The following is a 15,615-nucleotide window of genomic DNA, read 5'->3' on the forward strand; positions in this document are numbered from 1 at the left end:
GTTAGTAAAATTTAGCGGTGTCGACTAAGGTAGTTCGGACAATGGTTTCTAAAGGCTTAACCAGATTTTGAATAGAACAGTTATTACCTGTTTGATTTAAATCTAAACGTCACTAATCATTCTAAACAATCATTTGCAACAAAGGCCCTTACTAATACTTTTGTAAAGAATTAACACAAATTAACATCTCCTAATTAAATCAATTTATGCTGAATTATGGTTGACTTCCGCTGCTAAAAGGGTTAGTAACTATATCGAGGGTGGTATCAAAATGTAGAGAAACACTTCGCGAGATTTGTTGGAATCGCGTTGTCCCGATGAATGGTTGATTATGAGCTTAATTCGCGAATTTTACAAATTACGGTTTTGGTCACGTAGCCCCCGAAATCAGATACCTCCCGAACACATGTGGTTTCGCTCTGTCCGCGCGGCCTTTTAACCACTTATCTGGTTATCTCATTATCTCCTAGATTATGCTTGCCAAAGCGTGTGACTTTTTCTTCTTTAAAGTTGGCCAATTAATTAGTGCACTTTGATCACGTTACTTTTCCAACGGTACCGGACGAATTTTCACGGGTTAATTTTGATTGTGCGGCCCCCGGCGCTGTCAGTACTACATATTCCGAACATTTAGTTTTATTAATTTAATTTCCCTTTTAAATGATCCTAATTTCGATGTCAGCTAATTGTGGTTACGTCATCTAACGTTCCTGTAACCAAATCTTACTTGGATTGTCTTTATTTCCTGGGAAGCAGGCAAAAACGATTTAAATTTCTTTGTTTGAATAGACGCGGGCTGTTTCTCGGTTTATCACAACTAAAAAGGGCCACTGTAGCAACGCTTTCAAGGGCTCAGTTCTCGGGAATCTTTAACACGGTTAATAAGTGGATGGCAAATTTATGGTGCTCGACGCGCACCTCCCCCACCACGTGTGGCGTCGGCGGTGGGAACCGTGTTCACCCTACATTCCGATACCGGGTACATAGGTTTTAATTCGTTTCGTACAATTTTTTATTTGAACGCGAGCGCGGTAGCTTCTTCTTTTTCCTCCATCGTACCTGTAATCGTCCTAATTTGGGGCGCTTACCACAAGACCTACTTTGAAAGTTGTAACAATTTTAATCAAAATTTTCTGCGAAGTATTGTGAACATTACCTACGAATGTGATATAGTTGGATTGAACCAAGATTGATTAATAATTTAACAAATGTTTTATTTAATATTTGTTAAGGGATCGTTTTTTCAACGCTAATGTTTATAACGGACGGGACAAAAAAATCGATTTTATTTATTTCAACGAACTATTTAAAAACACGACAAATATTAAAATTAACACTTTCTGTAACACGCTTAGTCAATATTTATGTGTTATTTAGGTGTTGAAAATGATGTTTATGTCGAATTTTTCCAATTTGTAACACATTTTTCCATCTATCTTCTTAACTTCCTTAGCACTGATGAATATTACGTTTACATTTTGCAGTTTTCTTTGGGCACACTTAAAAAGTAAGCAGTGTTCACATCAGGCTCTTCGGCTTTTAACCCAAACACATCGCTTAACTAAGCCTCCAATACCACGGCTCCTTTACCATGAAAACTGGCAAAATGTTCCATTCACTGGATGTTATTCCGAAATCTTTTTGAAAGAAACATAAATTGGCCAACGTATCCTTATTTTTAAACTGTGCAGCGCATCCATCCGAAAAAATATAAAAATGTCCCATATTGTTTTTAAAAAAGTCGTCGCTAATTATGGCAAATGAAGCTTTACTGCGTACAGTTTTTCGTCCTGAGACACCAACGAGTAATTTTTGGCGAAATCTATTTGAAATACTACTTTATTGTCTTTTAGATTATTTTGACGAATAGTCCTGACAGAACTTTTGAGAAGTAACAACTTTAAACCCATGCTTAGGCTCTCTGCGTAATTTTTCTGCGCAGATACAAGGGTTTTGTTTGTTTGAAATCTTTCCACTGCCGTCAAGGGGATGGTGACTACCCGAACTAGTGTGGGAGGGGGTACAACCCGATCAGAGATTCTAACATGGTGTTCTCCTCGAAAATATGAAAAATATAGATGCGATCCTATGTTTTAACAGCGACGATATGTACAGTATGTTCGGAAAGTCGCGCACCATCGTGAAACTGTATCATCGGACAATGCCATAGGTCAATTCAACAATTAACTTATTGTCTAAACCTTAACTAAACTATCCTAACCATTTACATCTATACACTATGCCGAATCTCCTCTTCTGTCCAACACTTCCCTCATGTCCGGAAACGTCGATTATTTACAACCTGCCACCAGCTTTGACTAGAAGAGCAAAGCAGAACTTCCCCACACCTCGGAGTGGAACTTTTCCAACCGCTGTCAGTGTGAAAACTTGTACTGCTCTGGAGTGAGGCTTCATGTTGGTTTCTCTTGGGTTGTACGTTCTCCTTGACCATTTAGGAACTCTTACTCAGGAGGATCTTGCTTAGGTTTTCAGGAAAGTTGCTTAGTTACAGGATTCTCAATAAGGGTGAGGTTAAGTAAACAGGGAAAAAGAATGGTCGATCTCGTTGTTCTCGCCGCTCCTTGGGCACCATATGTGTGAACTTAAGTAGAAATAACCTGAAGCCGTTCCTTCCAGATGACGCAGTTTCTTGTCGGTTCCGCTGAATGGTCACTCTGCCTCCACTTTGCCTTCCGGTTCTTTGGTGGTACTCCGTGGTACTCCTGGAAGTCTGATGTTCCCTCTAGCCTACCACTAGGACAGTCTGGTCTTGTCGTGACATCTCGGACGGTCCATCGGTGATGGGAACGAACAAAAGACAACAATTACAAACTAATAGATTTAACTACTAATCTAACCTTCCAAATTACTCTGACGTTTACATGGACAAAACTGACAACAAGAATGCGAACATGACATTGTTGTTATCTAGCCGACCTTCACCTTTCAATCAGGTGTTTCATTAAGCGCGTTACCCATATCTTCCAACCCAAATAAAATTTAAAACTTCCTTCATTTATTTTTTGTCAAAAAAAAGTTTCTCGTTCATCCCCCTTTTTTTTGTGTCTGTCTGCTCACCTTAATTTAATATCTTTTCTCCTTCGCTAAAATTCCTACGTGGGTAGAGTGTAATACTGGCACTCTGCCCCTTTGCCAATCCGAATAGGGTCTCCTTCCCTATCTCCACATGGCACGTGCTCTGCGTTACCCTACTAAGTACTACAGGCTGACAGTTTTTCATTTAGCGTGAATCTTCAGTCACGAGGATTTATGTGCCATGTTCGAATCTGCAGCATAATAAACATCTGAGTGGCTTCATTTACAGGGTGTAAATAATTGGTCAAACTTGGGGACTTTTATTTATTAACCTAATCTTATCTATTATGTAATTATAATTAATAATAATAGTGATATTATATAATGTGATCATCACGTTTATACAAGTGAAACAGCATTATTCAGGTAATACAAAACAGAAGTGTTTTCTTAAGGTATATGTCATTACCAAAATATAATAGAGTGCCTGTATTAAACATACAGTAACGCCACATTAAAAGTTTATTTTGATTGGGCGTCTATAATTATTATACATAAAATTTTATTTTTGTACATGAAATCAACGTATTCGCTTAAAAAATACTCCGAAATAATATTTTTCTAATTTGCCGCTTTAATAGGTCCATTAGAGTACTCAATTTGGAGTCGTTTATAGGTATCTATAAGAGAATTCAAAGTAGGAAATTTTGTTTTTAAAGAGTTTGCAGAACTAACTAGTTTGGCTGTCACCTGTTTTCCGTCAAGTTCTTGGTCAATTTCACCATTACAGATTTTACGATTCTTGTTTAATAAATTGGTGCGTGAGTAAAAAATGTATCAATATAATTGAATCGTCCTTTGCGGCCAACAATATATGTACCTAAATATAATAGTTGTGAATACAGGTTGTGAGGTTAGGTTAAAATTCAGTGACAGTGACTCAATAAATGTCACATTTTACATTGAATTTGAAAATCAAGTGGCAAGTCGTGTTTACAAAACCATTACCAATCGTGTAACTCGAAAACTCTGAGAATTGTAAAATTTCAATTTTTATTAAAAAAAGGGTGCAAATTCGAAAAAAATGTATAAAGGACTTGTTTAATAATGGCATTGGTGCACTCGTTTCATACAAAACTCGCCTACGGCTCGTTTTCTACACCGGGAAATTGTGCACCAAATTGGCCATTATAAAACACGTTCTTTAATATACTATTTTCCTAATTTGTATTTTAAACATTCCCACGTTGTTACGGAAATAAGCCTATTATAGCATTCCGTATCGAAATAGCTCTCTTACACTAACAAATTAGAAAAAATAGTATAAAAACCTTGTTCATAGGGCCATTAAGGCACTGATCCATTAAAAAACTCGCGGCTTTGCCGCTCGTTTTATAAACTTGGATTCGTCCGTTAAAATTTGTCTTATGAAACTCGGTGTTTTAATATACTATTTACAATAAGCACGATCAACTAGACGATAGTTGAAATCAGTTTTTCCAAAATACATTGCATTCGTCAATCTCAAAATTTTTTGTTTTTTAAACGGCTGAATTGCTTTCTACAAAATTTAGCAAATTGATTCCAGATGTTGAAGGCTGCGGTTCAAATGCGATAACATCGATGGTTTTATTGTACTCTAAAAGGTTTAGAAATTTGTCACTAACAAAAGTTGAAACACCTCTACCTTCAAAAGCGCTTGGTGATTTAGTAGTTAAACTCACTTGAATGGTGATAGGAACTACAATTTAAAGATTATATATCCTTGTTCAAATAAAACTTGTCTTTGTTCTCTTTACCTGGCAAAAATAGTGTTGGCACTGCATCTTTCCGAAGACCACGTTTTGTACTCGGAACAAGATACTCTTCACTAAAATGTTTATTGCAAACAAAGTATGATCGACAAACCTCTTCCGAGGTAAGGCCTTCTAAAACTAAATTTCTTAGTGCAGCCACCCATTGCTTCAAAAACTTGGCATCTTTTGGGAACCGATGCCTTTTTTCAATTCGATAAATACATCCCGGAACACAACATTTATATTTATAGATGACACTTTTTGTCTCGTCCATAGTGGTCATAATATGCAAAATTATCTGGAAAATATTACAAATTGTTGTATGTGCATACATTCCAACAACGATAGTTGCATTTTTTCATTGAAACTTACCACAACTAAAAACAAGATTGCGAATAGTTCTGAAAAGAACTCTAAACTTGAATGAACAAACCCGTTTGTAAACCAAACACTTGAGTAAATCCACAAAATTTCGCGCTGAACAAGTTAAAAAAACCGTTTTAAGAAATTCTCTTGACAAATTATTGACATGCGCGTCGCTTGTGTCTAAATCGACAAAACAGGTTCCTGTAGTTACCTACATTTTGCTACTTTTAAGGTCACTAGATGAAAATTTCTCTTTTATAAGGTACAGACAACTGTCTTTGTGTTTAAAAAATTAAAGAGATATACATAGTGTAGAATACAATGAATAGAAAGAGATGCAGACGTCTAGGGAATTGTCATAAAACTTTTGACGTGAAATTTGTCATCGACCAAATTGAAGTTTTTAAAAATGATTTCTTTTAAGTACACTGAAATAAACTGGAAGAAAATTAGTTCCAACATGGTGAGCAACCCGACTTAAGGCTCTGTCCTACCCCGGCCGAAGTGCATAGGAAATAGTGCAAAACGCCATTACTTTTTACGGCCACAAATTAAGAGTTGGAGTTTTGATTTTTTTTGTACGTGTAGACAATATCGAAATGTACACGGGAAACTCTGTGATTTTCAAAAATTCTTAATAGATTTATTAAAAAAAAATAAAAACTGAAAAAACGCCATGTCGTTTTACGGGCACAGTTTTAGGAATTTTTGCTTGAACTACGACTTGATAGATAGAGAATTGTATTCTACACCCGGGAAACTCCTTGATTTTTTTCAATTATGAATAGTTTTTTTAGAAAAAAATAAAATGTAATGTAAAAATGGTCCTCAATTTTCTAAAAGTCGGCAACCAACACTTCAAAATACAAATGATTTACAACCCCTCACAGCAGGGGTCTCTAATCCTAATGACGGTTCGACAACTACGGCTCGACCGAGTCGGGATTGACCATTGGAACCCCAACCAGATACCTACTCACTACCGAGAGCTAAAGCTCATGAATCCCATAACATTTTAATCTCATTCTTATCAAGATTATTATTACTAAATTTTCTTGCCAGGCATAAAGCTGGCCCAATTACGAACGAACGAAAATTGTAAATATCAATTAAATTACACTCAATTAAAAAAATAAAGAAAATAATAAAATTATAATACCCTTCTTTTTTTAAATTATCTAGTTTACCCCTTCGGATTGACACATTTCTAAGAAGTAAAATTATGGTTTGCTAATGTTATTTGCAATCAGTGTTTACAAATATTTAATACTTTTAAAATAAAAATTTCTAAAAGAAAAAACCTTATCTTTCGTATAATTGAGATGGACTCTTGTTTTGAGACTTCAAATTTTGAATTATCTATTGGATCTCAAAATCTATCCTTTGGATTTCAAAAATATGTACCTAATAAGTAATTCAGTAATCGCTATGCTTTTTCCATCGGTTAGACTTGATCTTTATTGATTTATCGACTATAAATTCCAACTCGAATATAAGATACATTTCAATTTTCGAGATGCAAAAATAGTAAGGTAGTAAGGCTAAGTATTTTTTTTTGACCCAAGATTTTTATTGTTTGTTAGTTTGTTGCGAATTAATCTAATATTTTCCAAAGCGATGAAAATAAAAAATAAATAAATAAATAAATAAATAAATAAAAATATAAATAACAACACATACAGCCGCGGACACAAAATCTTAGACGTCATTTTTCTGACGTTTCAAAAATTTGAGTGTAGTCTGTGCTTTACTATCATTGCCATTATTGACGTTTAAAACATCAAAGTATTGACAAGTTGACAATTAAGAATTATCGAGACTGAAACGAATAAAATTAGAATATTATCTTTAGTACAGAGCGGTATGATCTACAGTCAGTTCCTTGCAATATTGAAAACACTGAAAATTTTGAAATTAAAAAATTATAACTCAAAATTGACAGTACAAATAAGTAAGGTTACATATTTTAAGTGGGGTTTTACACCATGCGACAATTAAATGACATTGACGTCTAAGATTTTTTGTCCGCGGCTGTATACAGTTTGGGGAATTGATACCCGATGAATGGGAACAATTTTAATAAGAAGTGGGACAGGAGTAGTGTCAGTGGGTGGTATTACTCCCCTCAACGCATCTTAGCGACAAAGTTCTCGAAAATTGTAACTCAAATTCATTGAGAAAGACAATGCATATCATTACTCATAAAAAAATAAAATTGTTGCATTTTGCATTCGAACGACCAAATCTCTCTAACAGCGAAGAATTACTAAAGGAGCAATCAGTTTAACACCTCGTCTTACCAAAAATCATAAAACAATGCCACGACGCATGTATTCGCGCTGATGGGGATAAATTATTTTTATCTTCCTCGCTCCAATAGCAATTATTGTTTTCTTTGTTGCGCTCATCTATTTGTCCATTAATCGGTCTTGGACTCACCAAAAAATTCATGTTTCTTGATGTGTGTGAGAACGAAAGAATGCAAGAATCTCTTTCTCGCTCGGTGTCCCCCACTTTCTATTAAATTTTATTCCATGCATCGGGTGCCAATTCCCCAAACTGTATGTATGTACAGGTGTCCGGAAAGTGGCACAACATCTTGAAAGGACGTAATTGGGTGGTCCCCCAGAGTACTAAAATTTTTTTTAAAAAAGTGCAGACTCTCTATTTTTGCAGGAGGATTAAAAGAAAATTAGGAAAATGGCAACATTGCTGAACTGTTCCTCCAATAATTTAAATTTCTAGTATTCAAAGCCATAGTAACGTTGCTGCAGTATTGTTGGCGTTAATTAGGTTGGTTCATGAACGAGTAATGTAACTATGGTTTCATGTGAACGATGTCACACTGATAGAGATTGTTCATTACAAAATCTTATAATAGTATATTATGAAAGGCGTTTCATAATGAACATTTTGCCGCACGCACGTTTTTAAGACACGACGAGCGCAGCGAGTAGTAGTAAGTAGTAAGTAAAGTAAAGTAGTAAGTGCGGCAAAATGCATTATGAACAAGTATCATACGCTATTTTTTCTATTTCGCCTTGTTTTAAACGAAAAAACTTAATTTCGAAATCTAGGTAATTTTTCAATGTCAGTTTGACAGTTGTCACGTTTTGAGGTAAGGGAGCCAAGAGAGCAAAGATGTTGATCATGATCATGATGGTTCTCTTGCATCCAAAGAGTTTTTCTCCGATGAATTATTAAGCCAAGTACAACAAGAAATTTATCAAAACCAAAATCTAAATTGTCAACGTTGACGGCAGGTTGACGGTACTGCTGCAAACCTAAGAAAAATGTATGCTCCTAGAAATATTGGCACGGGATTGGTCCATTACGATACCGAAATACGCTGAAACGCGTATCGAAATATCTTCATTATGAACGCGAAATAGAAAAACAGTTTTCTGGCATTTCTAACAAGATTTTTTCAATTTTTTTTTGCACTATGCCTTTGCGTAAAATGACTATTAGGTAAAAAATTCTTTTGAACCTAAAATTACTGCACAGAAATCGTTAATTTTGGCATTAAACTTTTCCTCTTTAATCCATCAAAACTCGAAAAATTGAAGACATGATTTTTTTAACATTCTTCCGGTGATCTATGGCATTATGATACAGTTGGGTTTGTTTCTTTTGATTCTGTCATGTGAAGTGTCGGTTGATCACATTTTAAAGACAATTTAATATAATACTTGGAATTCTTCTATTGTGTGATTCATTAAATTTCCATTCGCAGTTGGCTTTGAGAAAAAAATTCATGTCGTAACTTACAGTAGTTTCGACTTAATATTTGCTAGTTATCGAACAAGAAGACAACGCACGTCCAAAATACACGGCCTACCTAGAATGGAAATTTAATGAATCACACGATAGAACGATGGATTAGCTTTTTTGCTTTTAGGACTCTACCTGAAAACTGGTAATGACTATGCTTTCTTCGCAAACCTCACTCTAATTTCTCTACCTGTCAAAGCACATTTACACAGATTTTAAAACTAATTTTGTTTTCCAAAATAGTTTACCTGAAATATTTTGTTTTATTAGGAAGTGCTCAAAACACACATGCGCCAGATTTTTAAATTTGTTGCAATGGATTTTATTAATAACAGCGTAAACATTCAAGCAAAAGAAATAACAAGATGGGAAAACATCTTTATTTTATTCATTTTGATTTATTATCATTAATGATAATTTTCCAATGCATTAAATTAATTTCGAGGGACATCGTATTTCGAAATAAGAAAAATCTATGAAACAAACTCTGAACCAAGGCAAACTTATCTGCCTGGTTTATTGCTGTACTGTGGTAGAAAATATGCTAATTTTACAGACGATTTTCACCCTTATGGATGATTGGCATGTGTCAAATGGTTAGTATGTTGGGTTGCATATTTTTCAAAACACGAATTTTAGTTGAGGGGTAGAACAGCCTTAAGACCGATTCCATTTTACCGTGTTAAGGGAGAGTAATTGTAAACATTAGCGCTTTATCAGTTCCAATAAAAATTAAACTTCCCTAATGTAAAATAATACGCCTGTTGCCATGTGCTTCGTCAAAGTTCATTATTGCCAAATCGAGTTAGTCTTTCATCATTGATTCTATTCCTAATGTAAGTTTTAAGTCTTCGCTGACACAAAAATGACCGTTTGCAACCAGCATTTGACACGGGAATCGTAACAGCTATCACACAGAGTTTATAAGTTTCATTAAAAATTGATAAATTTCGAATAAATCAATCGACTGCATAATGTTTGTGATCTTCGCGCTTTTGTCTTTTTCATATTGTTCTATCGTCTTTGGTAAAATTATAAGTTCTGCTTTTAAACTGTCCAAATCAATTTCATATTGTTCGGCAGGTGGTTTTATCTGGTCGAAATTTAAAAAACTTTGTTGTCCTGAATGTAGACGTATCTTTTGGAAATGACACCGAAGTGGGGAAAATGAAACGAAACAGAATTTCTCAAGAATTGTATTGCAATATCTAAGATGTGTAACTTATATAAATTTTAAAGATTCAAAATAAATCTTAACCAAAAACCACATTCCCACTTGAAAATCGCATCGTACTTTAAGACAAATTACTTTTTATTTTTAGTTCTTGTTGTCTTTGACGTTGTTAACTAATTGTGTCATCAAATCTTGCATTCGGTCGCGCTGTGTTCTGCTGTTCAATAAGTGAAATGAATTTGTTTTTGGAAGGCTTATCTTGAATGTTCATACTTGGAGGTCGAATTGTAGTTTTGACTTTTTTAAAACGATTTACGATGCTAGTTTTCGTGGAGGTCGAATAAAAAATTAGCGTTTTGTGAAGTATAATTGATTTATAGAAAAAGAATTGGGTTTTGGTCATATCGCGTCAAGTTACAGATAAATAAAATTTTGAATTTTTGAAGTTTGAAGAGCAATATCTCGGAAACGATACTTCTGACACAATTTGAATCTATGACAAAAAAGATGCGCCCTGAAAAGTACCATAAAAAAGAAAGGAAATTTTGATTTTATTCGACCACCAAAAAATCGAAAAAAATTTTGTTAAATCTTGAATAAAATCCAAACGAATTGAAAAAACTATGACATGTTATATTTTTTCTTAATGCACATTTAATTCTGCGTTATTTGATATGCAAGATGACAATTTTAAAAAAACTACCCCTAAATTATTGTTGAAGGTAGAAATCTGAAATTTTGTGTGAATGATTAGTGGACGATTTTAAAAGTCGCTGTAATGTCAAAAGTTTTTTTTTGTGACTGGTTTGTCAAAAAATGCAATTAGTACACATAGGGGTTGCGATTTTGTGTCATTGAAAGCGATCAAAATAAAGAGAAAATCTTTCTCAATATAGCGCCCATACAATCACATAGAAAATAATATGTTTAAGATTAGCATTTATGTTTTTTTTTTTTATTAAATAAACACCATTGCCAGTGTTTATAAAATTACAATCTGATCATAGATGTGATCAATAAGCAATTTTGGTCTAACTTATTCTACTACATATGATACGCTAAGACTAAAGTGCCATTCAATAATGATCTTTAGGTTCTAATATCTAGTTGCCCACTAATTTTCGTGGTCACTACCGCACTTTGCTCTGCTTTTGACGACACTTATTCACGAACACTAACTTTCGTGAACACTACCGCACTTTACTCTGCTTTTGACGTCACTTACTCGCGCACTTACACTAACTCGAACGGTTTCCTCCTTCTGAGTCGTCTTGTCAAATCTGTAGTATCGAGGAGCTGGATAGCCTCGACGTTTATATGGTCGTGTAGCCGTTGTTCGTGGCTTCTAGCGTACTTGGTAATGGTCTGGTTAACGGTATCCATATCTAGATCCCTATGAAGGTCATCGTTTCTTAAGTACCAAGGGGCATCAACTATGTTTCTGAGCACCTTATTTTGGTATCGTTGTATTATTTGCACATTACTTTTGCTAGCACAGCCCCATAATTGGATGCCATAAGTCCATATAGGTTTAAGAGTCTGTTTGTACAGTAATAGCTTATTGTATGCGGATAACGTAGAGTTCCTTCCAAGAAGCCAATACATTTTTCTGTATTTAATTTCAAGTTCTTCTCGTTTCTTTTTGATGTGAGTTTTCCAGCGCAACTTTGCATCTAGGGTAATACCTAGATATTTTGCCTCATTGGCATATGGTATCTGTGTATCATTAATTCTAAGAGGTATATAATTTATTTTTTTATTAGTGTAGTTGACATGAACTGATTTACTGTCGTTCAGTTTTATTCTCCACTTTACAGTCCAGTCATATATTTTGTTTATCGAGTCTTGCAGTTTTCTGGCTACTTCTTCGCTTTCGCTGCCCACTGCTAGTATGGCAGTATCATCCGCAAAAGTAGCAATTGTTTGATGTTTAATTTCTGGTATGTCACTCGTATATAGAAGATACAGGACAGGCCCCAGTACACTTCCTTGTGGAACACCTGCCTTGATTTCTTTTAGCTCTGTGTAGACGTTTTCATGTTTTATTCTAAAATATCTATCCGAGATGTAAGATTCGAGAATCTGAGAAAATTCTTTAGGTAGGAGCAATTTAAGTTTGTGTTTTAAACCCTCATGCCATACTTTGTCAAAGGCCTGTGCTACGTCTAAAAAGACTGCAGAACAAATTTTCTTTTCTTCTAGAGATGTTTCGATGATACTTGTTATCCTATGGACTTGATCGATTGTCGAATGTTTTTGTCGGAATCCAAACTGGTGGGTAGGAATTATATTCTTTTTTTGTATAACTGTTCTTAATCTTTTCAGTAGAATTTTTTCATACAATTTTGATAGCACCGGCAATAATGAAATTGGTCGGTAGGAGGTGACCTCATGCGGTGGTTTTCCTGGTTTTGCTACCATTAAAACCTCTGCAACCTTCCATATTTTGGGTACATACTTAATTCTGAATGATGCGTTAAAAAGCTGTGTGATTTGAAGAATAGCCATTTTTGGTAATTGCTTTAGAATTTCTCCTGTTATTAGGTCAAATCCTGGAGCTTTTTTTGAACTGATGTTTTCATTAATTTCCTTTGCTATTTCTTTTGGGGAAGATGGTTTGATCTCTAGTTCTTCTTCTGGATCTAAATGTTCTGTCAGCTCTTCTCCTTCTTGTGGTTTAAAGGTATTTTCTAAGTGTTCGGCAAATCTTTGGGCTTTTTGATTGTTGCTTTGAGCCCAGCTTCCATCCAAATTTCTTATAGGTGGTATCTGCATACTCGGCTTTTTTATTTGTCTGATTGCTTTCCATAGCGAGTACTCTGTATTACTACTATTAGTTAGTTTACTAAGGTGATATGTTACCTCTTCATTTTTAGTCTTTTGTATTATTCTCTTTAATTTCTGGGCAGCATTGTTTAGTATTGTTTTATCTGTTGGTGATCTGGTTTGGTGCCATTTTTTTCGCAGTCTTCTTTTCTCAGAGATTAGGTTTTTTATTTCTTTGGGGTAATTGCTACTTTTTGATGCTGTATTTATCTCCGGCGTGTTGTTCCATGCCGCCTTTTGTATATTCTTTACAAGCAGTTCAACTTCATCTTCTAGTTGTTCCTCAGTTCTTAAAGGAACTGAGAGATTGATTAAGTTCTCTAGGTCTTTTCGGAAGTTTTGCCAGTTAGTCTTTTTGTTCACTAATCTTGGAGGATTTTCTTTTTGTATTGCCCCGTCGCTTAATATAAGAAGGATGGGAGAGTGGTCTGAGTGCATGTCCCAAGCTTCTTCTACGTCCAGATAGTTAGTAGCAATGTTTTTTATGACAAAGAAGTCGATGAGATCAGGTATTTTGTTAGGGTCAGTGGGCCAATATGTTGGTTTTCTAGTGGATACAATTTCACATCTACATCTTATACAAGCTTCTAATAATTCTTTTCCTTTGGTGGTTGTTAACCTTGATCCCCAGTAGGTATGTTTCGCATTATAGTCACCTCCAATTATATATCTGTATCCCTGAGTATTGAGGAATTCTATATATTCTTCTCTTTTTATATTGTGTCTTGGGGGGCTATACAATGCAGTTATTGTTACTTCATAGTTACTTATTTTGATTTTTACAGATGCAGCTTGTATTTGTTCCGTCTGGTACCCCATTTCTTGGTAATGTGTGACATTTTCCTTTATTATGACTGCCGCTCCACCTTTTGCTGCGTTGTCTGGATGTATGGTATGGTATATCTTGTATCCTTTAAATCGTATATATGATTCTTTTGTGAAGTGAGTCTCTGAGATGAGGCACACGTCGATTTTTTCTATATCTAGGACTGCTTGGAGTTCTTGTTGGTGTCTAAGCAGTCCATTAGCATTCCACTCTAGGATTTTAAGTTGCTTAGCCATTTCTAATCTTGGTTTCCGCTCCCTGGGAGCGATGTTCTAAGTTGATGATTCTTTCATTCATCTTGTTTAATTTTTCCAAAATCGTTTTCAGCATCTCATCAGTTGTAGGTGGTTGCTTCTTCCGTTTCTGCTCTTCTTTAGTGTCTTGTTGTTTTTCCAGGTTGGGTTTATTAGGTATCTGTTTGTTTCTTTGTACCTGTTCTGCATATGTGGGCTTTTTTTCTTTTTTAATTCTAATTTTTTGAAAGCGATCAAAATAAAGAGAAAATCTTTCTCAATATAGCGCCCATACAATCACATAGAAAATAATATGTTTAAGATTAGCATTTATGAGGGGTAAAGTCCATTTCCGCCCGACCAAAAACTGGCAAAATACATCGTGGTCAGTCGTTAATAAAATGCGCTAGTCGGTTTGTTCAGATTCCGAACCTGACACACTTTTTTTTTTTTTTTTTGAATATTGTATATATATATTTATATTGTATGTAACTCAAAACTCTTTTCTTTATCCATTCCAAAAAATTTAGAAAATTTAGAAAATTTTGAAAATAAAAAAAAAATATTAAAAAATATTTTTTTTTAGATAATTTTTTTCTACTACCCCTGTTTAAATGTAAAAAAGTATTTTCTCTTACGTAAATTTTCAAAGATTTGCTTTATCTCGAGAAACTACCCCTATTTAAAAAAAAACTAAATATATATTCAATAATTTTTATTGTGTTTGCTACGTAGTAATGCGGGGGAGGGGTGTGACTGCATTATTTTCGATCATCCCTGTAAGTGCATTAAAATTAATATTTTTGTTTTACTCTAAAAGTCTTTACTTACAGGATATCACGAATATGCACTCATCCGCAACCGCTCCTGTCTGCGGAATTCTTTTCGCTCCCTCCTTGATAGACAAGGTGGGACCTGTCTTATAATGTCGCTGTTTAACACTGGCCGATATCCCAGATAACCATTACCATCATCATCCCACAATTCTTCTTTTTTAATGTTATTTAAAGATGTTGCTGCTGCTGCTGTTCCTGCTCCACCACTGCTTGCAGAATTCTGCTGGGGTTGGTAAGATGCTGATGTGGGTGGTTGCGCCCATGCAGTTAGTCCAGGTTGAAATCGGCGACTGCACTTGAACTTGTGGATCGCCATTCTCGTTGGCTTGACCCAGTGGTCTTTCACGTACGGGCATTGCACTAATTCTGAAAATAATTATTGTATATAATTAAAAACAGAAGAGCAATGTCTTACCGTCGCTCATGTTGCTTCAAGATTTCTGTTGCTCTAAAGTGTTACAATTTGATTAATATTAAAGTCATTTATCACCGCCTACTTGACAAAATACGTTTTACGCCTTGTTTATCTCCACACACTATTTTTCAACCAATCCCTACTTAGTACACTTACCGTTGCTGATGTTGCTATTGTGAGATTGCGTTTCATTGGTTACAGCTTTCCCACACCAGCTCGGACTTGGACTTTTGAATGTCTTATTGGAGATGTATGTCCCAAATCCATGCACGCTTCTTGTTTCAATGACCCCGGTCATGAAAAATGCAAGCTTGCACTTACAAAATGCATTGC

General features: G+C 35.0%; 1 protein-coding gene across 1 annotated transcript; it reads right to left on the bottom strand.

Annotated features, from left to right (window-relative positions):
- Positions 1 to 14,736: 14,736 nt before the first annotated feature.
- LOC148166051 (uncharacterized) lies at positions 14,737 to 15,325 on the bottom strand. The gene is made up of 3 exons (XM_088049460.1): positions 15,283 to 15,325; positions 14,947 to 15,233; positions 14,737 to 14,787 (listed from the first exon to the last, which is right to left on the bottom strand). Exons 1-3 carry the CDS (start codon positions 15,290 to 15,292, stop codon positions 14,737 to 14,739), a joined length of 348 nt encoding a protein of 115 aa, XP_087905586.1. The 5' UTR covers positions 15,293 to 15,325.
- Positions 15,326 to 15,615: the final 290 nt, after the last annotated feature.

The sequence above is a fragment of the Gnatocerus cornutus genome, unplaced genomic scaffold, assembly GCF_029298725.1.
Source record: "Gnatocerus cornutus isolate USDA-ARS CGAHR unplaced genomic scaffold, icGnaCorn1.1 ctg00000033.1, whole genome shotgun sequence".
Lineage (NCBI taxonomy): Eukaryota > Metazoa > Arthropoda > Insecta > Coleoptera > Tenebrionidae > Gnatocerus > Gnatocerus cornutus.